Below are 25,344 nucleotides of genomic sequence, written 5' to 3'. Positions count from 1 at the left end.
GATTAAGGAGGAGTTGGTTCTGGGGAAAAATAAAAAGTGCAGAGAGCGAGAAATAAAAAAACAAAAACAAAAGGCAACTGAGGTTGAAAAAGAAGACACAACAGCAAACAATAAAAGGAACATTCAGCTATTCCCTGGATTTGCTTCAGTCCAGAGATTTTATCAGCCTTCATCTCTTATAAACTAACTTTTTCCAGCAGGAAGTCAAATAACAAAAGAAGAGCAGATTAATTAGAATTGGGAAAATCTGTGGTGGCAGCCTATTGGGTTTCAGTTGTCAAAGCAATGAGAAAAGACCTAATGATGTACTACGTTTAACAAGATAGAACAACAAATGTCGCCTGGTCCCAATGTGATCGCATGACTAAGCGCCTGAAATATGTCCCCCCTATGCTCCTGCCAGGCACTTTAACTGCCTGCCTTGCCCCCAGTAGGCTTAGTGGCTCTGGAGCTGTTGGAGCAGTAAGCAAACTTCACTGGCCACTGTTACACTCCTGCAAACTGTTAAGGCCGGACAGAAGGGAAAAACTCTGTGACTTTTACTCATTGACGTAGGGGAGGGATGCTCTGACCTTATTGGACACTGTAAAGGAAAGGAGATTTCCTCAATGTCTGGAATACAAGGTTACCGTAACCAAGAGAGTTTATAATAGCCTGCAGTCAGAGGTATACTTGATTGAGTCCATTTTGCTTTTTATTGGTCAAATTTATTCTGCATTTTCCCTCACGTCTTCATACTTCCAAACTTTTAATATTTCACCACCTTCCTGCACTTTTTTGTTATTTTTTTTAAGGGAGAATGATTTCTTACAACTTTACATCAAAGCTGCTCGTCATTAAGAATGAAGGCACTGTAAACCCACCTTCAAATGCAGAAATAAATCTAATATAGACATCTTGGAAGATTCCCTTAAAGGTTTTATCGGGTGTTTAAAAGATGACGAACCAGACTTTGTGATATTTTCATCATTAGAATATACTGTATAAGTGACAGGCAACATATTTCACAGACATCAATGAGTGCCTGCTGCCTGGTCTCTGTAAGAATGCTGAATGTCTCAACACCAAAGGAAGCTACAGGTGCACATGTAAACCAGGCTTCATGTTGGACGCTGCCAGAAGTCACTGTGTCTGTAAGTATACCCACACACACACAATTTTTGGTGTCTGTCACATTACTTTTGAAATGTGGCATCTATCAGATTCCCATGTGAACTACACATGGTCCTGAACTGATCTCCATGCACACAAAAACAACAACAAAGACGTGACAAGCATCACAAAATGCTTTCAAACTGGTCGGTTACAGTTCCAACCCTCAAGTTTTGCTCGGACAGAAGTGTCACCTCAATACAGGGTCTAACACCTCACTGACTTTCTCCATTGCAGCTGTCTTTCATGTTTGTTTTCATTGAGTGAGAGTCACTTCCACTCCCACCAGTCAGCTGGTAGAACAGAACTGTGACGAGTGTCACTCAGGAGTGATGTCAAGTCACATGGATTCAGACCTGGCTGTTCAGACTGAGGTCACATTGCAAATATCCAACCTGCATCTGACCCGTCTGAGGACCCGTCTAAAAACAATTGGCTTATCTGAAAAGAAATCTAATTCCATGTGCTGCTCAATTTGTCCTAAATAAATCAGATCTGAGTGACATATGAGCAAAAAAAAAAAAAAAAAGGATTTGTGTTCCTTTTGCATGCAGGGTGAACGTAGCCTAAGGCTGAAACATATTTCTTATTGAAAAATGATGGACATGTTTACTTCTACCTCACAGCGGACAAGGCTGTTTCCGACCAGAAGGCATTCTGCTACAGATCTCTGTCAGCAGGCACATGCTCTCTGCCACTCACTCAACACATCACCAAGCAGATTTGCTGCTGCAGCCGTGTGGGAAAAGCCTGGGGCCCTAGCTGTGATCGCTGTCCTCTGCCAGGATCAGGTACCATTGAAAGTTACTCCTCCACTACTTTAAGACTGTTTGAATTCAGTCTTTTTATCCCTCTGCAGACATAACCTTCAATTTCTGTTTTTCCTGACTAACTTTTTTCTGCATTAAAATGCTTTTGCAGATATAAAATGTCACATGTAATCTTATGCAAGAGCAAGCAATGGTAGTGAAAGGCAAAGGCAAGGAATATTTAACGCTCTGTCACAATTCAGCTCTTTGCCAGACTTGTGAAGCCATTCAAAATAACCATATCTGTTTGGAGTGGAAAAGCATGTAAAACATAACAGTTTTCATATTTTGGAGGCTACATAACAGTGGGAGTCAGTCTTGTGTTATCACTCCAACCCTCAGAGAGAGAGCCCACTAATAGAGCAGCAAAGCTTTACTGCAGAAATAGCTCAGCCAAGTGAAACATGGGAAGTAGTTGTCATCTTTTTTTTTTTGTTCCTTTCTTACCGATTTAATCTTCAAAGTCTCCGCGAGAAACAGGCTGGTTTTATGGAGTGTCTGTACAGGCCAGTGATTCATGGGGATTGTCATAGATCAGATATCACAGACACCATGGTGCTGCTCTGCCAGGAATGACACAGTACACACTCACACAAACACACACATCCTCTGATTATTTCTGATGCTGGCTTTTGTATGGCCTGACAAGCTGTTAGAGCCATCCATGTTCTGAACAAAGCAGCCAGGCCCATTTCTTGTAACTTGGTAACAAGAGCCAGTTGAATTTCAATCCAAATTTACCGCGGTTCCTTTTGATGTGGCTCCTGATCATATATAGCCCAATTTCCCTCCACTTTAAATTCATCATTCAGTAGCCTATCTGACCACGCTTCCTGCATTTACACAAGCATTTACAGGGACCACATATCTGTCGTTGCTCATATCGCTATTCCAGACTCTTTTTGGCATAGGTCGCTGGTTTCAGGTCAGTGAAGGGACACGGAGCTTCTCACTTGTAATGGATTCACCATCGCTGAGGTTTGTTGGGCTCTGACACAAAGAGGTGCAGTCTACCTTCCTTTGTCAGGCCAAAGAAACCTCCATTAGCCTCTCACTCTGACGCTTAACACCAAAGAGTTCAAAAGTCAGGCAATTATACATGATCCTCCGTTTCCTGGCATAGCTGTGTCTGTTTCAGAGTGCAGATATCCCCAAAATCCCCCCACTGGTAGCCCTCTGTGACAGCTGTCAGTGGCCTGCCAGCTAGCTAGTTCTGCAGCAATAGCAGGAACCTGACCCCATCATTTGCAGCACACAGTGAAGCCCAGCATGCTCGACATAACAGTATTACACGGATGGCTTATGGTATTCCTGTGAGCATCAGGCAGAAATATGAGCCACAATTACAATCTGGCACCATTTTATGTCAGCAATAGGATCCTGGGAGAAGCATACAGAGGTGATGTTCTCTATGGCTCATTGTTTGTTAATTTCTTTTGCTACATGTTCCCTCCCATGCAGATCATTTCAAGGAGATCTGCCCAGCCGGTCACGGATACACCTACTCGCGCTCCGATGTGCAGATATCCCTCAGACAGCTGGAGGAAGATGATCTGCAGAGCACGAGATTGTCATGGGAGGAGCAGAGCCCTTCTTACCCCCAGCCGCCATCCTCCGAACCCTCTCTGCTGTATCCCAGCAGACCCCAACGTCCAAGCTACCCACAGACTCCACAAGTACCTCAATACCCTCAGTACCCTGAGACACCGCAAGCACCCCAATTCCCTCTGACTCCCTCTCACCCTGCCAGAGAGACACCTAAACAGCCTGAAGGTGAGGATACAAGTTTAGTGGGAGTTCACTTTATTTACTTAAACCGCTGCATATTTGAACCACAACCCAGACATCAACAATGCAGGACAGCGGAAAAAAAACACAACAGGATTTTATTTTCTACAATTTGCAAACAGATGAGCCTTTCTGTGAGAGTCTTAAAATCATCAAGATATTTGATGTTTGTAAATAAATGGAATATATTAGGTGTATTACTCATATCCTCCGTCATTCAACCCACTGATGTTTGAAGTTTTTTTGTTGTGATCTTGTGTGCATGTATTACCTTGAAGATGTCTTTTGAGTGCCGTTGTATACAATCATTTACAGGTTTCTGACACACATACACATTGTCTGTTATATTTTTTCCATAAGATTGGTATGTTTCCAATATATTTGAGCAAAAAAAATGAGCTGAATTAAACCAGTGGAACCCCTCTGAGCAATCTGAATCACCTTGCTGATTTAATGCATGTGAGATAATTTATATCCTTAAATAATTAGAATTTCTGTCTTTATTATCAGAGATATCAATGTCCTATGGTATCTCTTTGCATTTGTCTGTAGTCTGACTCTCCCTGTTGAGCTCAGAGGATAAATATGCCTTAAGCTTTGTTTTATTACAAATTAAGACCTCGAAAGCTGCAATTTATGTGCCTGAGGAGAAAAAGAGTTGTTGTTTATGTTGTGTGTGGCCACTAATGTTACTTGTTAATGGGAACAGGATGTCAAATTTGCTACTGCTAAACTTTCCCTCTTCTCTCTCTGTCTTGTTTCAGATGTGGAAATTCTGAGCCCGGTGAGTTCTCCCTCCCTGTCAACCTTTTGGCACGCACTTTTGAAATGTTTATGTTAGAACGATATGCTCTAGCTATCTCAGCTGGAGGCTCTGTTTTGGTTATATAACTTATTCAGACCACATTTTGGTGGATACGCACGCCTAATTAGCCCTGACTGTGACGACAAAAGCAGACACACTGTATGAACATGACGGCCGTGATGAAATGTAACTAAAATGTAACTTAAGGTGTAATTTGCTTGTTTTCTAGCCAGCTGCTGTGACTGACTCACCGCTGAAAGATCCAGGTATTTTTATCTCTTGGCTCTTCTCACACAAATCACACAGCACGCTGCTTGCTGTGCATAAACAAGTACCTCAGTGCTGGTGTTAAATGCTTGTTGTGTTTTGGCTTTGCATCTTAAGCTCAAGGGTCAGTCGTTGTTTGAGTAAGGCACAGACACGTCATTATGTGTTTTTCTATTCATTTCTCACTCCTGTCTCAATCCTCGTCTGCTGTGCCCTCACGCCATTAAAAACATTGACATTAAAGTCTTAAGCTTGACTTCATTCAATAAGTCTACCTTTTTTTTTCGGTCAGTGTGCTGTTTTTATCCTGTGAAAGGAGTACATCCTTTTTATATTACTTGCCCAGCGAGTGATGGCTAAGTCAGGAATGGCTGGGAAAACAAGCAGTGCCTCGTTTAGGTTGTAGAGAACTAAGTGTAGCTCATTGTGTTCACACTCATCCGGACTTGATTTCCTCTTCACAGAGACTCCAGACTCCTACATCATCGACCAGAGGCCAGATTCAGAGGACACAACCCGCACTGACTCATCCAAAGGTAAAACACACATTAGAGCACATTGAAAAACTGGACACATAATTCAAATCATCGCTTCTTAATTAAGTGATGGATAAAGAAATGTAGGACGCCCATGTGCACGAGAGACACAGAGATCAACTCTTCATATTTTGTCCTCTCCGTTAAGTGCTGGCAGACAGCAGCACATATAATAAGACATTTTTTCAGGCTTACAACGAGTTAAGCCGTGGAGAGCTTGTTTTAGGCTTTTCTTTGGCCTATTTCTCTCAGAGCCAATTTGGCTGGAAGATGCCGTGCTGCAGCAAGGGTGAGAGGGCGAGAAACCAAGACACACTTTGCCTTTTGGAAGGTGAAGCTATTCTCACAAGGAGCAGCCAGATTTTGAAAAATAGAGGACTAGAGGAGCGAAAGGAAGAGCATTAGTGAGATAAAGGAAGTAAGGCGAATTTACCATGATCCCAAAGATCCTGTACTCCTTACTGTGGTGTTTTTCTTTGCTTGTAGAGACACACACAGGGGCCAAGTTCAATGTGTCTGTTTGACCACAGTCCACTTGGCGAGTAAAAAGAGAAGAACAACACTAATGTCAGGCTCTACTGTGCGTGACCTGTTTCTAGCTGACCCCTTTGTAAGAGCTCCACACCACCTGTTAGAACACTACGGTGCTGTAAAACCTGCCCTCTCGTCCAAGAATCCACCAATAAAACACAAGATGAGTTCCCATTCAAACAACATGTGTTAGAGGAATGTGTTTTTTTTTCAATTATTTACAGTGTCTGTAATGTTGCGTAACCTGAGGTCAAAAATATTCTTGTATACTGTCTGAGTCATGGCTGTGTTTGTCTTTTTAAGGTATTGACAAGTGTGTCACCACGCCCACCATATGTGGCCATGGGAAATGTGTCCCTGTGCAGACTGGCTACACCTGCAACTGTGATCCAGGATTCAAGCTCAGTGCACTGCAGACCAACTGCATTGGTAAGAAACAATGAGATGGAAGAAAAGAGAAGGAAGGGGGGGTAAGGGCTAACCTTTGGCAAAACGCTCCTGAAAATGTCCTGACATTATCCAGGGGGAGCTGCATGTGTGAACACAAATAGAGGTTTCAAACTGACTTATCCTGAGTTTTTACCCCCTTGTAAAATATCCCTCCAAAAAAGTCCTGGTGAGCCATTGTGGGGACGCAGCAGGTAATGGGAAAATGAATTGGGAGCAAGTGCTGATGTCATTCATGTTGAGTTGAGCTTTGTTACTTTTTATTTTTCCATTTAGTAGTTTGTCTTGTGGACATGTCCTTAGACATACTGTAGTGATACAAACCCATAAATAGTCTCTATTGCGATAGACTCCTGCTCTTTGCAAGGTACTCACCAGACGCCCCCACACACCTAACCCAATGTAGCATTTTGAGTTTTGAAAACAAATCAGACGCACATAATCTCCCGCTGTGAGGTGCATGTGTAAAAGGCAAGATGATGAAATGGTCTGGAAAATGTTTAAGAGTTTATGTGTGAAAAGGGATCAAGAGACAAAGGGCCACTCAGACAAGAACATAATGGAACGTCAGACACCACAACTCCAAACATTACATGACACAGAAGCCTGTAACAAAGCAGACTGAGCCAAAATGAAAGGGATCGGTTTGTTTATGCTGACCTGTTCCGTTATGCCTGACAACAGCGTACAAGTCATCCAAAGAGCTGCCATAGTGATCCCTTACCTTACGCTGATGGCCTTGGCTGCAGCCTCTGCTCTACTCGACTGGGCTCAGGTCCATCACTGAGGAATGCCTGAGCAGTAGAAAAGGCTCCATAGTCGAGAAAAGTGGAAAATGAACCGTCTCTGCTGGGTAATAGAACTGCACTGTGACGTTGCCTTCGATCTTTACTGATTTGAATATCTGTCACCCATTTCAGATGTGAACGAGTGTGAAGAGGGCCCATGTGAAGGAAAAGGCCACTGTATAAACAGCTATGGTTCCTACACCTGTCAGTGCCACGTCGGCTACAGCCAGGTGATCACCCAGAACAGGAAGTTCTGTCAAGGTGAGCAAGGAGACACTTTGTTTTCAGTGGCTGAAAGCCACCATAGACTGTCTGTTAAAGCACTGCGAGTTCTTGTCCGTCAGCGCTGTTCATTTAAAAAGCATCCTGCTTTAATTAATGCTGGGGAACACAATAGTCACTTTCTTTTCCATTCTCCTTGGTTTTCATTCAAACTTGCAGACATTAACGAGTGCAGCATGCCCAACAAGTGCCAGAACGGCAAATGCGTCAACACAGAGGGATCTTACACCTGTGAATGTGCCAGTGGCCACGCCAAGTCCTGGAGAGGCCAATGTGAAGGTGACATGCATGCACAAGCACCTATGCACTCAATCTCCCATAACAACCCACTCATAGCCAGACCTATTTGTTTGCTGCCATGAGTTAATATGCAGCCGGTAACAAAACACATGTATTTTCCGAAAGTCAGAGCCAAGATGAAACTATGCTGACTTCGTGTCTAGTGTGTTTTTTGCATATAAACATTTGTGACCTTGCACACTTTTTCTCCAATGCCTGTGCACATTGTTTTATAACAACTAATACAAATGATTATTTTCATGTCCCACCTTCTCATACATCTCAGACGTAGATGAGTGCAGAGATCCGAGCTCCTGTCCCAACGGTGTCTGCGTCAACACTCTCGGCTCCTTCCTGTGCCAGGCTTGCGGCCCGGGGTTCAGGCCCGTTGACGAGACATGTGTGGGTAAGGCAACACCAAACCTCGTCTCAGCAGAAGCACCACAACCTCTACCCAAACTCCTGAGGGGGATTTTGACCACTGCATGGAAATAAGATGGGTTTTCCTCTTACACATGTAAAAGCTTCCTGTATTAGGTAACATTTACGTAGAGAAAAGCCACTGCTCCCTGCTGGCATCACCAAAAACAACCGAGCGGTGCCGTTTATGACTTCATGACAGCTTATGATAGAGTGCAGATTACCAAACTTCATAAGCTGAATTAGTTTCACTAAAATGTGGTTTTTTGCTCAAAGGGCATTCTGATTGCTGATGTGCATGGAAATGATTTTTAATGAATTGTATTTAATGCCTCAATAGACTTTATATTGGATGTTTTACGTCCAGTGTGGACCACTTCAGTGCCTACGTGACAGCCCAAAACCCCAGTGATGAAGGCTATATTGCGTGGGCCGCGTGCAACCCTCTCCACATTCAGTGTTTCCATCGTATGATATGTCAACTCCTCCACCCTGCAGCCTCTGCATATCCCCAATATTGTTTAAACACATCCAGCATGTTATTGCTGATCTTTTGATATCACTGGCCTCCGTAAAAAGATTGTTTATAATACTTCAATTCGGGAGAGTCCAAATATTTTCTCTTGGCCACAGCCTTGAACAAACAGCGTGTTATTGTTAGAGAGCTCTGGCCACTGAACCGTTGGGCCCGGGCAAGGTGAGAGGACCGAGCGTTCTCCGGAGATGTATGAGGAGGTCAAAGGTTCAATTCCCTGCAGCGAAGAGGTCCTGACACACAAATAAATTATCTCACTCACCCAATCACTGGTCTGTGGTCCACTGTAAAACTCAAACTATGGATTATTAGATTTGAAGACAGAATATGCTTAGAAACTGCCCTGGTGTGGGTTGTGTTTAAGCTAACATGCCAGCAGCCCCCCAACCTGAAAGTGGCCCTGTTACATAACAGCCGACTGGTGTTACTTACCACATCCCCTCTCCATGACCTTGCACCCCTCTATAATTTGTTTGGAAACCTAAGCTCCTGGAGTGACTATTCCAGAAATGTGGAAAAGCCAAAAGACCAAATGTGGATGGAAAATATGTTAACTTTGGTTGTAATTTGGAGTTCTTTATCATCGATTTCTCTGTGAGTCTGGAGATTGATGGCCTTTTTTAAAGGTCTAAAATGGCCTTACATCCAAAGAAAACATCTACTTTCTCTTTTTGAGTCCCCTCGAATAATTCATTCTGTGTAAAAATAGTAGCTGAAAGGAACCGTGTAAATGAGGGATAACTTTGGGAGTAAATATTTTCATTCTAAACGTCCACAAAGGAAGAGCGAAACGTTCTGCGGTATACATTGGGCGCTGTGGGAGTCACATAAAAAACAGGAAACAGGAGATCTGGGTTTCCAGTGTTTGCTTCAGTCAATTGACGGTAGCGCAGTGGTTTGGGCCCAATTGGCCAAATCGTGGATAAGCCTAATTGCTGGTGTGATAGAGAAAACTGCTCCATTGCCTGGTCAGGTCTTATCGTAGATGGCCTGAAAGATGCTGGATGATTGAAGGAAAACTAAAGGGCCACATTGACAGACGTCTGGCAGTGCCCACAGCTAGGAAAACAAAACCCAGTCTGTGACTCTTTGTCAATGTTTTCACTTTACCGCTCTTTGTTTAAGCATCTCTATCAACACTCTGTAGCGTCTTCCTAACACTTATTCTGCAGGAAAACACTTTTCTTCCCCTCTTGGCTTTCCCTTCCTCTTTTAATATCTTTCTCTCTCTTACTCACACACTCATTCTTATTTCTCTTCCCATAACTTCACCTACCCTGAAAAACAGCCACTGTTAACACCCCAATAAATTCCACTATTAAACATTATATCTGCATGAGGTTTTCCACAAACATAATCTTGGGTAAACTGTTCTGACTCATGACGTGGAAAAAACAGCTACTGCTGCAAGTTGTAAAAGGCCTTCATGAAAGAGGCTTGAGTTTGTGCACTGATGTAATTTAGTGACTGCTGTTTTACAGTCACCCTAATTATGCTGTAATTGTTTCCTCTTTACTGCTGCTCGATCGTGATTTGACCCATATCTTATATGTAGGTCTTTGTTTGTACTGATGTATCGTGTTGTTTCTTGCTGCAATGGCAGCAACAACCAAATTACAAAAACAACACACCCTTTCCCAAATTCCAGGTGTAGCTAGTCATGATAGTTTTATGTGCCCAGTGTAAGGGCAAGCTTTTGCTCCTTTATATCAACTGTTTTTTTTTTTTATAGAAATAGTCCTCAACAGGACACCAATTTTATTAAGTTGGAGCTTGCGCACCATAAACAAAGGCTACAATGGTAGATGCATCAACCACGGTTTCGACCCACAGCCTTGGCCCAATCTCTCTTCCCCATACTGAAAATAGTCTGAAAGAAAAAACACCAGGATTTCTCTGGACTATCCAGACTAACTTGGACATAACTGGAGGAATATATTTCTGCTGAATGCTTTAAATGTAAGTTTATATAGAGCTCCACAATTAACATTATATCTACATTTTAACATTGTTCTGGCAATAGAAATACAAATAATAAATAATTTGTTTACAGCCTAGGGCTCAGTGAACTGGACAAAGGGGGGGGGGGGCACACCATTTTTAAGTGTTTTTAAACTGCAATTTATTGAAAACCAATAACAAAAACCAAATGAAAGAACGTGCAGACTGTAAATGAGCAATGATGAATGTCTGTGTGGTGTTGCGGAGGCAAAACAAAGACAACAAACCAAATGTGCGCTACTCTATAATTATGGCATTGGAGAGCTAGATGAAGAAGTCAGCTTGAAAAAATAAAGTCTGACCAGGTTCAAGACATCAAATCATCTGGCTCTGCCTCTGTACCTGCAGGCAACCTGGGTAAAAAGGAGAAAAACCAGACAGCAGGAGGAGTATTGACACAGTCAGGGGGTCATCGCATTATAGATGTCACTACAGGGGACGAAGAAGTTTGCCTTTTTATTTTGATAGACCTGACCCTTTAACCACACAATGTACGTAACTGTGGCAGGATGACACCTAAAGCCCTCCTCATTTTTATTGTTTCCTGTCTTCAAACGTTCTGTCCTCAGATATAAATGAGTGTTTGAACCAGACTGTGTGCAGTCGTGGAAGGTGTGTCAACACCGAAGGCTCCTATATGTGCAACTGTTTCCAGGGATACAAACTGTCACCAGACAACTTTTGCAAGGGTAAGTGTCAGTCAGAAGCTCAATCAGACATTATAAATGCTTCATTTCAAAGAACAGCTCTGTGAATAATTCTCCACAGTGCTTCTACAGAAGCCCCGCGGCATATTTAAAGGTTTATAAAAAGGCTGCAAAGATTTAGCGGTTGTCTGAGGCCCCTCTTCTACTTTTTCTGAATCCTCCCTCCAGATGTGGATGAGTGTGCTCTTCCTGGAGTCTGCCTCAACGGCCGCTGTGTCAATGTGGACGGCACTCACGAATGCACCTGTAACCATGGTTATCAAGCCACCTTGGATGGCAAAGCATGTGAAGGTCTGCAAAGGATTATCTAAAGCTGTTTGGTATATCTCATCACTGCATACTCGCTCGACAGCAGAATAATGTCTGCAAAATCTTTCTTTTTGTTAGATGTCAACGAGTGTGCAACTGCTAATGCTTGCCCCGCGGGAATCTGCATCAACGCTGCGGGGTCCTTCACATGCCAGAACTGCAGGCCTGGCTTTGGACCATCTGCTGATAGACTGAGATGTGAAGGTATGAAATCAGAGAATCTCATGATCCACAGTTTGAAGTGTGTGACGGTAACTGGAGACAGAGATGAATTGTCTGCACAGCTGTGGTGAGTTTTGTGTTTTTGTATTTAGATGTTAATGAGTGTGCCCAGGGTGACTTGTGTCTTGGAGGCGTGTGTGCCAACACGGAGGGATCCTACACGTGTACTAGATGTAAGACCGGCTACAGAGTGTCTCAAGACCGGAAGAGGTGTGAAGGTAATTTCAATCTCCAGCTATTCAGAAAAAAACAAAAATCTTTCTACTGTTAAAAACTCACTAAACTCACCATTACGACTCATTTGCTGTGTAACCAAATTCCACCTGCTTATGATCCAGTCTTTATAGTGTGGTTTATACAGGTCTGTGCTGGTGTGCATGTTTTTCTTCCAGATATTGACGAGTGCCAGTCCCTGTCTACCTGTGCCAACGGCATCTGTCTAAACTCAGAGGGCTCTTACACCTGTGAGAACTGCCCCACGGGGTACAGAGTATCATATGATGGAGAGCTCTGTGAAGGTTAGTTCATCCAACACCACTCATCTAAATGAACTCCTGCATGTATATTAAATTCGGCCTGAACAAACTAACTGGGGGTGGCGGTGGGGTGGTTAGTGGTTCCTACCTTGGATAATGAATTTGGCAATATCTTCTTGGCTGCAGAAACACAAGTCTCCTGCAGTAAATGTCTAACAGTCTTTTTTTTCCCACACCAGATATTGATGAGTGTGCGCTGCCCACTACATGCCCCCAAGGAACATGCACGAACACAGAAGGTTCCTTCACATGTCTCATCTGTCAACCTGGTTTCAAAGTCTCTCTGGATGGACAGCAGTGTGAAGGTGAGACTTCATGGCTCTGTTTGTGCAGGAATGTGTTTTTATACTTGAGCACAGGTGTCTTTGACTCCCTCTTCTATTCAGCCGTGCCAGATCTTGCCTTGATACCTTACAAGAGAGCTCTTGAGCATGTTTCCCAGCTGGTTCATGTTGTAGGTAAACAGCATCAGGTGTGACTCGAAGAAAAAAAAGCCCCATCATGTGAGCTCAAAAGCCCAAAATACTCCTTCTAGACATGACATCATAGCTGGCTCCGGAACCCCTCCGCCTCTGGCACCGCTCATGTGATCCTTGCTCAACACAATGAGACACCATCGCTCAAACAGAGCGAGATGATGTCAGGCAAACGTCCTGTAGATAGAGGTGTCGACGTTTGTAATTCCCAGCTTTGTGATTACCGATCAAACTGATTACAACTGGCGAGCTATATTTATTTAAAGCCAGAGATGGTAATCTGTGCCATGATGTGTCTTTGTTTTTGTGTCCAGATGTGGATGAGTGCCTGGTGGCTAACATGTGCCCACGCCAGCTGTGCCTGAACACGGCAGGATCTTACACCTGCAGGAGCTGCGGATCAGGCATGCAAGTGTCCGAGGATGGTTACGGCTGCGAGGGTAAACCTGTTCTCTCCATTTACCTAACTGCTTATAACAGGTTCAGCTGACAAGAGAATAAATATTTAACCAACACTGAAGTAAAAACTGAAAGCCTTAGACCCAGAACGTGATTACAGAAAATCTTTACACTGCTCTTTAATTTGTCGTGACATGATTTATGAGATCAATGCGGTGAGCTGCTTTGACGAATCCAGAGAGGTTGGATCTGTCATGACTTCATGGGAAGCAGAAAAGGAATGATTATTTAAATGGATTCAAACATGGTCTCAGTTAGTCATATATACTGCAGTGTGTTTTTGAATGAAAGTGTCAGTCTAGCCCAAGAGGAAGATCCACCTCCGATGTGTGTCTTTGGGCTGGGAAAAAGTTTGACAAAAAAAAAAAAGAATCCAAGTCCAAGTCGGCCTCTGATAGGATTTTAATGGATGTATGTGATGCCATGGAAAATATTAAGGGGCTTAATTTGAAATGAAGTCAACTACTCCCTTGCCTTCTTCATACTGGAGCAGCTCGCCCTGTTGAACTCTTTGTTCACCCGAAGGCAAAACGGAGCCGTCTCAATCACTTAACAACAGCCTGCAATCTCTTGTCTACGCGAGAAATACAATCTGTACCGGCTGGAGGAATTTCCAATGATCACATAACAGCGAGCCAGTGACTGTTTGTAGATACAGTAATTATAAGCCACCTGTAATAGCTGGCTGTTTTGGGTTCAATGGCTGTCCGGCATACTTATCTTTCCACCGTTTTTAATAAAACACTGTCAATGCGATCTAATAAAGAGGGCTTCGTTAACTATATGTTAGGCAGTGTGTAGTCACAGATACAGTGAGCAATGAAGAAATGGAGTCTTTGGAAGTCCCTTTTCTTGATATGACTACCTGTCTGCACCATACGTCTGCACAGGTGGCAAAAAGTCAGACACTCTTTACTTAGGTAGTAATACAGATACATGTGTACAAAAAAAACAAACCTGGCAAAAGTAAAAGTAGGGAACCAACATACTTAGAGTATTAAAGTTAGTTAAAAGTCGCCCTCTGAAGGACTTTCCTTCTGGCTCTTTTTGTGCAAGCTAACTAAACCTCATGTCATATTTGGGAGACTTTTTACCTCAATTATTTGGATTTGAAATCAAAACAATTAACTGAATATAATGAACACTTACTTCCCTCCAATTTGTAAATCACTCAGATGAAGAAAGTCTTGCCGCACTGAATCTACACAAACTCTTACGTAGTCTTATTTATATGTTATTGCTCCATACATTGAGGTACAAGCTGTTCGTCATGTTGGAGAGGTGGCCACAGAATGGTGCAAAATCAATTGTATCAGAACTCTCCCTGAAATGCGTTGATGCCAGAATAGTTAAACCTGTTCCAGGAGTAAAAAAGTACAGATTTTTGTGGGTAACATGAGGTAAAAGTGAAGAGTTGCCTGAGAAAATATCCAAAGTGTAGATGACTGAAAACACTTCCTAATCCCTTTAGCAGAGTTTGTGTATTCATTCTGATCTTTTCTTCCTTTGGCTACACCTTGTAGACATAGACGAGTGCCAGACCCCAGGTGTGTGTCCTAAAGGTATGTGCACCAACACTGAGGGCTCTTTCTCCTGCACAATGTGTGACCCGGGCTTCAAGGTGGCACCCAGCGGCTTCTCATGTGAAGGTACAATACAGCAGGTGGCTCACTGTGCACACTTACATTTATGTGTTCTGTGTAATCGTTCTCCCAGTCATTCATTACAGTATGCTGTATGATCAAATGTAGTACGAATAGAAAATGACATGATGATTTCAATGATGCATGACTCTTCTGACATGCTCTCTGTGGTCTGGAAGCTCGTCATGCAAGTGTCAAACCTTGGGCAAAGTTAAACTGAGAACCCAGTGATTTACAGCGGGTGTGAATGTGTCATAATGATGACGTGTGTGTGTGTGTGTGTGTGTGTGTGTGTGTGTGTGTGTGTGTGTGTGTGTGTGTGTGTGTGTGTGTGTGTGTGTGTGTGTGTGTGTGTGTGTGTGTGTGTGTGTGTGTGTGTGTGTGTGTGTGTGTGTGTGTGTGTGTGTGTGTGTGTGTGGGTGGTTTCAGATGTAAATGAATGTGAGGACAACAGCCTGTGTCTTGGAGGCCAATGCATGAACAACATTGGCTCCTACAGCTGCTCCTGCCCCCCTGGTATGGAGCTGGAGGATGGGGGGTCCTGCAGAGGTACACACACACACACACACACACACATTTTTACATACACACATAACGTTCAAGTCATCTGAGAGAAAAAGGAAAATACCATTAGTGGTTAACCGTTCCTCGTGGCTTACCTCATGCTGCCATCTTGACACAGCTGTGTGTGTATATTTGTTTTTGGTGTGTGACAGATATCAATGAGTGCCTAACCATCGCTGGGATCTGCGGAGAAGGAGACTGTCTGAACAATAAAGGCTCCTACTCATGTGTCTGTCATGATGGATACACCACCGTCGACGGCAGGACTGTCTGCCAAGGTATAGAAACATTGCTGCTGCAAAAGAAAAACATAAAGACAAGCCATGGGAAATCTCTTTTCTGGTGTTTTAATGGGCTTTGTGTAATTGGGCGAGGCTGAGGCGAAATTGGAGAAAGTTGGTAATAATACACTAATGGTTTTTAGTGCATATTGCTAAGGTGTTTTTAGAGTAATTTGTTATTTGGCACATGTTTCTTCTTCAGTGTGAACAGGCACACAGACTGTATTCTCACCCTGCTGTCCTGGGTGGTGAGGCCAGGCTTGGGACCCCTGGAATGGGTGCTCGGGCCAGCCTCTCTGTGCAATGGGCCATGTCCTCATCAACCCTCTCAGTTCACCCCTCTCTCTCCACTCGGACGTTAGTTTGATGTTTTTCCAACCGCACCCAGTGACCTGCTGGTTGTAGCAATGGGAGAAAAAAATTATCACCAGCTTAAGCTTCTCTTTTCAACAAACTGAAGCATTTGCTTTCAAAATACATGAAATAACTTTGTCTGGGATCTCTGAATTGGATCAGTGTTGTTCCTGGTGTGTCCTGCAATTCAGTAGGAGGTAAAGTTAAGTCAACGGCAGGATTTCTGGCGATGAAATGTCCTGTCATGATGTGAAGCAAATAGGTTTGGATCACTGGGTCCAGGTCTCTGAAAGATGCTGGCATGGTCGTCTCATGGGCCGGTTTGACTCACAGTAGAGGACAAAGGGTCAGTCCCTGAAAACAGACATTCCTCCTCTGCTGTTTTAGCCTTGGAGCCTTTGAGATATCCTCCTCTGACTCTGAGTAAACTGCCCCGGTCTGCTACAGGTACTTTGGCTGCCAGCCACAACAAATTTTGGTCTCTAATTATGCTATAAATCAGCAGTTGTCATATATTTTCTTGTAGTGCGCCTCTGTGTGTACAGTGCTAACACAATGAAAGCCAGGCCCGTCTGACATGATCCGTCAGGGGGAGGTACAGGGAGGATGAGGGTGTGTGAGTTTTTCGTAATGAAAGATGGGTTTAGTTTAGGCAGGTGAGGTAAAATGATGCTGGGCCTTCACCAGACTGGTCTTTCAGCAAGAAGAGACCATACGTAATAAAGCCCTGAACGCAGACTGAAACGTGGCTAAATTTAATCCACATCAACAAGCTGTGCCATGGCCTCACTGTGCCTTCCAATTCTGGCTTTGAAGTACTTGAATTACTTCCAAAACTATCCAGTCACTGCATATTTATGTGTTTACTTAAGGTCTGGGATATTGTTTTTTGAGCCTATCGTTGCATTTGGGTGTTTAACTTGTCGTCTCTCAGAGATTCATCTGATGGTTGGAAAAGGAAGACAAGCTTTTCCCCAGAAGTGATTTTACCCTTTTCCTCGCCTTTCCCCCAGAATTTACCCCGAGTCCAAGTACCTTACAAGTTATGTTGTAATGCTGCAATTATCCACCAATCTACGGCTAATCAAGCATGTCACATCCATTAATAATTTTTACGAGTCAGAGGAAATGTTCTCAACCTGAAAAGCTTTTTTTTTTTCTCTTTTGTTTCCTGTTTGCTTGTACTGCATGCTGTTAAACGCTCCAAATGGTCTATGTATCTTGTGCTCGGACAAGCGCTTGATTACACATTCTTTTGTCATGCTTATGAAAAGGAATGGTGTTCCCTGTGGACTCAAAGAGGATATATGGGGATATTTAGTAATCATCAATATCTAGCAAATCTTGACCCACCCTTTTTTTTTTTCCAAATGATCAAATGTATCAAATTATCTCTCTTAATTTGTCTGCTTTTCTTTTTCATTTTCTCCTTCCTCCCTCCTTCAGATGTGGACGAATGCAGCAAAGACAACGTATGTGTTCAGGGTCAGTGTCTCAACACTGACGGCTCTTTCTTGTGCTTGTGTGAAGCTGGCTTCAAGTTTAACACTGACACGGCTGACTGTGAAGGTAAGACTTCTGAATAAAAATCCCCTGTGATGTTCTGTTGTGTATCTCATGGTGATTATCGACACCAAACTCTGCCCTGAGCTTTCCAGTCTTTGAGTAAAACAACATGTCAGCATTAGCTGTTTGATCGTCACGCTACATTTATTCTTCAGAGTACCCATTATAGCACAGTTGGCTATGATTGATTATGTATAGCGTTATTGTTGGGACCGGGATCCAGTGAGAGTGTCCAAAGCTGCCTTTAGAGGCTTTCCTCCTTGGTCTCAGGACTTGAGGGGTGCCTGGACTGCATGGCTGGAAGCCTGGACTTACTATCCCCTAAGGGAAGCATGAATGACCCCATTGTGAGCAGAAGGTGTTTCTCCCTCTGGAACGTCTCCCTTTAGCTCCTTCACAAGTTCTTTGGTTGCTGAGATAATATTGTTCTTGGCCATTCCTGTTGCCTGCTGCGTTTACTGAGGACAGCTACACCGCAGGCCTCCTGGCCGACTTCTGGTGTACAGACATTAGAGTGGAAGCAGAATAGCAGAGGAGGGAACATGAGTGTGTGTGTGATTGCACATGTGGTTGGGTTTGTGCCTCTGTTTGTCAGTTTTTTAACAAACATCTGCATCTCTCTCTCTCTCTCAGACCAGAATGAATGTAAGGACTTTGGCAGCTCAGTGTGTGGTACCTGGCGCTGTGAGAACACCATCGGCTCCTATCGGTGCTTCATGGGCTGCCAGCCTGGGCTCGAGGGGGGAGACAACACTGAATGCGGTGAGTGGTAAAACCACATGTAGTTAAAAGTCTATCACAGGTAATTATGCCAAGAAAAAACACTTTTTTGGGGCTAACCATAGACTGTATAAAAAGATGAACAAAATTATATCCTTCCAAAAGTGAAGCCAAAACATTTGAAGCTCCCCCTTCTGATTGGCTGTAGTATAGGTCATAAGCTCCGCCTCCTCCATATTAACAGATGGGACATGGGTCAGGCGAGAAAATCAAAATACAATACATGTTTTATCATGCCAATGTATGGTGGATTGTTCCTTTTTTTATGAGAAGTTTAGTTTCAATGTATTATTTGATGCTATAAAAAAGGGGGTTAACAACATGATTGACAGCTCTGTGCACCTTATTAGCAAAGTAAAAGAGAAATAGAGAGGAAAGGTAACCTATGCCAGCACAAAGGTCAGTTAATTTTCCATAACCGTGACTGTCAGCTTCAATTTGACACAAGAATCTGTTGTGTTTTGACTGTACCGACCTGAGGGATTCCTGCTGTAATATCGGTTAGCTAAAACCGTGTTTTGATGAGAGAAAGAGGTCGGGAAGGTCATCTCCACAAGAGAATCCCAACTTCACTAACTCTGTCTCCAAATCAGCCGGATATATCAGAGCTCGTCTCGGTGGTATTTTGGCTTCATTTTTGTACAGCAGAAGTAGCTGGAGATGCATCATACAGCTTTATATACTGTCAGTGGGGCTAACTGTTTTTCCAATGGATTACAAATGCATCGTATGAACCCATCAATTTTTTGTACCGCACATCTTCTCTAATTCAATCCATTTACAGGAGAGTCTGAAATCAACTCAACACTCTTCATACTCTGCAGGACTCTCCCTCTGTGAATAGATAATGATATGCGTTTGGCAGGCTCACACAAAGAGGCTGATCGAAATCAAAAGCTATCAGGTACTCAAGGTTTCATGCAAAAGAGGCCTGGGGAGAAACGAGGAGAAGTGGCCTCTGAAATTTGGGCACTTTAGAAAGAGGAGTGCACTGTCATTGGAGGCAATGTGTGGGGCCAGCACCTGATAATGGTCTCCTTCACTGAGCTAATGGAGAACCTCTGGCAGAGACACAAAGTGAAACCTGATCACGGCTGTTCTTCTTTGAGGAGAAGATTGTCAGGCACTTACCTCTCACCCCCCCCTCCCCTCACCCCTTCCCCCCAACTCCTTACACCCCATGGAGGAGCCTGGTCACCTTGGTCGACTGGCTATGTGTGAAGATCAGCTACATCTGGGCCCAAGCGTTGCCAACAACAACGACATATGAGCATGACTTTCCAGAATGCATGATGCCTTTTGTATTTACTGGCATGATCAAGCACCTAGGGCTTCAGATTTTTACATATTTTTTACACAACAATTCTAATTTATCACTCTTTATTTTGTAGCAATGCATTGCCTTTCTTTGTCGCTCTCAGAGCACCATAAAACAAGTCTGGAGACAAAAAAAAGGTTGTCCTATAACAGAATCCAAACAATCATCAGAGAGTGACTGGAGGGGGGGGGGCAGTCTGAGAGCATCACAATGGAATGATGTGTTGGACTGCAGATGGAAGCTGTGGGTGTTTTGTGCGGGTGTGCAAGTTTAAGTGCGTGTTCATGCGGTTATCTGTGTTTTCTAGCATCCACTTGTGTGTTTGTGTTCAGGATGGAGAACTAGTAGAGATGCACTTCACATATTCTCATGACCCTGAATTTTTATTGGCCTATCAACAGACAGAGATCAGGGGAGGAAAAAGCCGCCGCAGCGCTGATCAGTGACAGATCAGCCCTCCACCCCCTCCATCACCCTGATCCCGGCTACGTGTGGCTGCCTCCTCGCTGCACTTTATGGTGCTGTCTGTCTGGCACCAGCCGCGGAGTGCAGGGGCCTGCAGTGCGATAAGGGCAGATTGAAACCAGCTGCTCACCTCCGCTCCTTCAGTGTCAGAACCAAAGCTCTGCTAACCAGCTTGTATAGGATCAAATCAGCGTAGCCAGTGAAGTCTAACTCCTAGGTTAACTTGCCTGTATGGGTTACCATTTGTGACATCGCATTATTATCTCTTACGGTTCCCCCGTTGCTATGTTGTTTCTGTTTTCGCCAGACCCCACAACAAACACTCAAACAGCTCACCATTGACTCATATCCCAAGTTTGAAGACCAAGCCCTCTCACCCTCAGGAGCCCAGCGCTAAAACACAATCGTGGCTTGTTTCACCTCCCGATGGTGTGTTGTGGGAGATGCTGCCGTCACCCCAATAAAACTTCAGGGAGGGAGCTCAGTGACTGCGGGGCATTTTTGTCTGCTTGTAAAAATCATCAAAAATTGAAGGAAGAGGCCAGACGCTGTAATTTGCTGTTTCTGTGAGGGGCGTTGTTTTATTTTTTTCTCACCGACCTCCGAAAGGGGCAGCGGTTGTCTTTGGCTCCGCTTGCAGCCCTCATTTAGATTTAGAGGCTGTGATACAAAAGGGGAAAACAGGGTTTTTCCGAGGCAACTGTGTACTCAGATCTGCCATGATGCTGTACACAGGGCTCCTTAGGGCATATGAAAAAGTTAGCATGTTTTGCAGGTTATTCTATTTAAGCTTTAATTCACCATCATGCTCAGAAATTCCCTCAGGCCATGCCTTGCCTTTAATAAGCCTTACCCGAGGCCGGAAATTGTCTGTGGTCACACTCTTACCAACCTCCCGCCCCTTTTAAACATATAGAAATCCAAAGACTTTACCATATGTATGTGTGCGATTGCTCATGCTGTTGGGCAGATGTGTGATGTCGTTTTTTTTCTCACATTAAGTGCACATATGGTATATCCTCTGTTGTAGATAACCCAACACAGGTTGAAGATGTAAAAACAGGCTTTACGGAAAACAAAAGCTCACCTTACCGTTGCCCAGTCTTGTGTGAAATCAACTCTGCATATGGGTCCAATCAAACCAGGGGTTGCCCAGAGAAAACGGGAGAAGTGTGTGTTGCCAAGGGTGAGCCAACAGTCACCAGTTCCTTTATTCTTGATGCTTGCCCCCATGTGATCCAGATTAACACATGGAACAGATAGCCCACACTTAGAACAACATTTAAAACAATTCAGTGGATCCTGAAAGCGGGTCCTTCTTTGACGGACCATTTTGTGCCGGTTGCTCTCCCCACTCGCTCCTCAGCCCTGATTTTTTCCTCTGAGTAATTTACAGCTCTGCATGTGTCCAGATTATTCCATGGAATGACTAAGATAGGCAAGCCTGCATCCTGCTGGTGTGAGACAGGGTCTTTGTGGAGTTATCTCGTTTTGGCATTATCCATTTTTCCCCACAAACCATCAGTACACTGACTTTGTGTTTGGACGACAGATTTTAATATCTGGTCAAGTAATGCTGCCACTAGAACACAAACAGTGTCAGATACAGTACACAAGACCGTTAAGGTTATTTTGGTTGCGACACTCTCATTCCTCCCCAGGATGATACTTTGATTGCATCCTTTCCCAGCATGTGGTTTGCAACAGATTTTGTTCCACGTCACACATGAATGAAAAGCTGCCGGCAGACGCTGATTATATCATATATTAGTGGCGAGCTTTCATCGCCCTCTTCCCAGACCTCCCAGCTGGCGGCCGCTGTCATTCCAGCATTCCTAACTTTACTTTAGGTCTTCACACATGAAGAAACTCCGACATACAATCTTTTTCACCTGAATCTGAGCATTCCCCTCGCCAAGCTATGGGAATAACATTCAAGAAAATGTATTACTCAATTACATGTTATGTCTTACAGTATCAAAAAAGCGTCAACACTTCCACTCCAGTTCAGTATCTCATTCCTCAGCTGCAAAATGCAAATCCAGTGGGTTGGAGGTTTTCAGTATGTGTACATCTATCCTCCCTCTCTCATTTTGCTGCCATTTTAGCCCACACGTCTGTTCTAGCTATTGAAGCACTTCTCAGCATTTCTCATGAAAAGAACAACAAAGACAAATTTTGTCCCTGCAGTTTTATTAGCCTGTGTGGGCTTCTGTGTCTGACCCCACAGGCATGTCAAAGAAGTGGCCAAGATTGGACAGAAGTGATGTTTAGACTGAGAAAGCAGATGTCTTTGTGGAAGAAAAAGAAAGGGTTCTTGATGGGCGCTCTGTGGCTTTCCTAAATCACTTTCTTTCTTTCTTCGGAAAACAGAAATATGAGTACTGCGGCAACTAAAAACAAGCTTAGACCATATATTAATGACGTCTTCACACATCTTAGGTGCCACTGGACTTTCTGTCTCAATTGATGTTATGAGCGAGCTCATTAATGGGGATTCCCAACTTGGACTTTTCAGCTGATACCATAACCAATAATTGGTTGCTTCTTATTGCTGTATTAATTAATTCTTAATTAATTCATTAAGATATTCTATCTTTATTTAACCTCGGATTCAGAAAGGACACCACCTCACAAAGTAAGGAAATTACTATTACTTGTAGTAATTAATTAATCAGTCAGTTTCATATCTTGAAGAAAGTAAGTTCTAAAAATGTTAAACCAGAAAACACACAGACAAAAGTTCTGAATTTTATGTGTAAAATGTAATATAGAAATGATAAACAATAAGGTATAGATGAAACAGATAAAGAAAATAATTCTTATGATCGGGATAATGCAATTATAACGTATGGTGACATTATATATTTAATAACAAACTAAAACACTGTATTTTATGTCTTAATCAGCAAATTATCGAAGGTGAAAAAGTTCATAAATTAATTTTGGGATTCTATTTGGATTTAAAGGGGGGCTCTGAATTGACACGACTCACGACCTAATCTCTCAACACCCACCCGGAACCAACACTCTTACTGTGAGGTGTGTTCGATTGAACTCTGCCAACTGGTCCCGTTTCAGTCTCCGACAAGTTCTTACTTCCAGGGCTACCAGAGAGGTCCACGGGCCAGATTAGATGCCGCAGCAGCTTGGTCGGAGTATGCAGCTAGGATGGAGGTGGAATGGCAGTTCAGCCATCGTGGTTGTGTCTTCATCGGCTCCAAGTGGATCCAGCAGGAAAATATTTAAGAGTCTTTTGATACATTGATTTCCAATTCAGATTAACCTGATGGCCATCTCAATTAATCCCAATTAAGAAATTGGCGTTCAAAATTGAAGAGCAAAGACTTTGGAGAAGAAAGTTCAAAAGCCTTGTTTGAGCCAAAATAATTGATGTTTCAAAAATGTGCTTTGAAAATACAAGTTCAGTAGAGATTCATCTCTCTACGGCGCAAATTTAAAAAAGTCTTGAAAGGTGATTCGAACTAAAGTCCGAAGAGAAGCCAGCAAGAAGAAAGAACCAAACTGGAGATCTGAGCTGAGTCTGAACTTTTATCAGCTGCAAGAGAGGGGGGCCGCCCAAGGGTTACTCCCACTCTGACCGGAGGACAATTGTTTAAATTAAACCGGGTTTACTCAAAAAAATTAAGAATAAGAATCTAAACATATATACGTCACCATACTTTCATTTCGATGTTATTTCTATCAGATCCACGTTGATGTAGGTTTACGTCATATATTTATATCAGATTCATGTTGAGATGAAAATCACACCACCTGGGAACATCCTCAGTTAATCCCAGCCTGTAGGTGAACAAAACCATGTTATACAGTCAACATTCTTAATAAGACATATTAATAAAGTAGGAAAAGAAATTGGTGTCTTTAAATATCACCTTCTATAGCTAATATCAAAGAGTATGCTTTATAACACGTCTAAATGTATAACTATGAAGGTTACGTATTCATGGAAATTCTAACACTAGATGGCAATAGCGCTTCACGTCAAATTCCTTTTAAAACTATAATAACTCTTATTTGTATTCTGAACATCAGATTTTGAGTTTAAAAAGATGATTACAATACATTCAATGTGGCAATTACAAATATCTAGATGAAGAAAGACATAAATGTTCATTTGATGCAGAATTAAACGCTGTGGTTTAATCAGTTCTTCAGCAGTACTTCCACAGATGGTCAATTTTTACGACTTTGCATAGACTGGTTTCGGTCACAGTTCATGTCTTAGGGGTCAATTCATACATAGCAGAGTATTCTGTTTCTGCTTGGTTGTTTACTCAAGGCATTGTAAAAGTTTATAATATCCTGTCTTCCAGAGCCTGTCTGAGGGGGAGACTTAAATCCTTGATAAGTTCCTTTGTTTCTTGGTAAAAAGTAACCAAGATGTTAATCCACATTCCTGAGTACTGCAGAAAGAGAGGTTGTGAAACGTGGCTGCTAATATTGGCTACATTGCTTAAACCTATAATATTTTGTAATTTTTTTAAATTTATTTAGTTTATGTTTACCTGAGGCTAAGAAAGGCTGAAGTACTGTGACCAGAATGCTTGATTTAATATCCCATTTGTCACTGAACCCTACATTGACCACAGATTGCAGTTGTGATCTACCCTTTAAAACAAACTGTCCGCATCAGCAAAATGTTTTCACAGTTTTCAAATGAATTTACATGGTGCTTTCAAAAACATGTTATCTTACAGATTTTTTCCATCACATTTTTCTGCTGGTGTTTAGAAAATATGAAATAAAATAGTTAGCCAATGAAAAATACATGCAAAAAATGTGACAGGCCAAAATATACAATATATCATACTCTACTTACAACTATGAGCCTGTTTAGTGGAAATGAGATAAGAAATAACTTGTTGTGTTTTATTGAATTTCTTTCCTAACTTGGTCTTCCTGTTTTTCATAAACGTATTATCACTGTGGCGGAGTAACTGTAATCCATGGAAACTCTGAATGGAATAGTTATGGAAGGTTGTTATGAAACAACAAAACAT

The 25,344-nt window shown here is 42.7% G+C and overlaps 1 protein-coding gene across 2 annotated transcripts in view; it reads left to right on the top strand.

Moving 5' to 3' along the window:
* Positions 1 to 25,344, top strand: part of LOC109981360 (latent-transforming growth factor beta-binding protein 2) — a 90,449-nt gene that overhangs the window by 50,737 nt on the left and 14,368 nt on the right. For both annotated transcript variants that reach the window (XM_065966439.1, XM_020630108.3), the window contains exons 10-31: positions 1,011 to 1,133; positions 1,779 to 1,943; positions 3,423 to 3,734; positions 4,514 to 4,533; positions 4,784 to 4,820; positions 5,286 to 5,357; positions 6,192 to 6,317; positions 7,256 to 7,384; positions 7,565 to 7,684; positions 7,971 to 8,090; positions 11,210 to 11,329; positions 11,516 to 11,638; positions 11,735 to 11,860; positions 11,971 to 12,096; positions 12,271 to 12,396; positions 12,594 to 12,719; positions 13,205 to 13,330; positions 14,873 to 14,998; positions 15,422 to 15,541; positions 15,709 to 15,834; positions 17,638 to 17,760; positions 18,391 to 18,519. In XM_065966439.1, coding sequence (XP_065822511.1) covers positions 1,011 to 1,133; positions 1,779 to 1,943; positions 3,423 to 3,734; positions 4,514 to 4,533; positions 4,784 to 4,820; positions 5,286 to 5,357; positions 6,192 to 6,317; positions 7,256 to 7,384; positions 7,565 to 7,684; positions 7,971 to 8,090; positions 11,210 to 11,329; positions 11,516 to 11,638; positions 11,735 to 11,860; positions 11,971 to 12,096; positions 12,271 to 12,396; positions 12,594 to 12,719; positions 13,205 to 13,330; positions 14,873 to 14,998; positions 15,422 to 15,541; positions 15,709 to 15,834; positions 17,638 to 17,760; positions 18,391 to 18,519 — 2,721 coding nt within the window. The remainder of the gene's footprint in view (positions 1 to 1,010; positions 1,134 to 1,778; positions 1,944 to 3,422; positions 3,735 to 4,513; positions 4,534 to 4,783; positions 4,821 to 5,285; positions 5,358 to 6,191; positions 6,318 to 7,255; positions 7,385 to 7,564; positions 7,685 to 7,970; positions 8,091 to 11,209; positions 11,330 to 11,515; positions 11,639 to 11,734; positions 11,861 to 11,970; positions 12,097 to 12,270; positions 12,397 to 12,593; positions 12,720 to 13,204; positions 13,331 to 14,872; positions 14,999 to 15,421; positions 15,542 to 15,708; positions 15,835 to 17,637; positions 17,761 to 18,390; positions 18,520 to 25,344) is intronic.

The sequence above is a fragment of the Labrus bergylta genome, chromosome 18 (genome assembly GCF_963930695.1).
Source record: "Labrus bergylta chromosome 18, fLabBer1.1, whole genome shotgun sequence".
NCBI lineage: Eukaryota > Metazoa > Chordata > Actinopteri > Labriformes > Labridae > Labrus > Labrus bergylta.
This window is presented reverse-complemented; position numbering and strand designations above follow the sequence as displayed.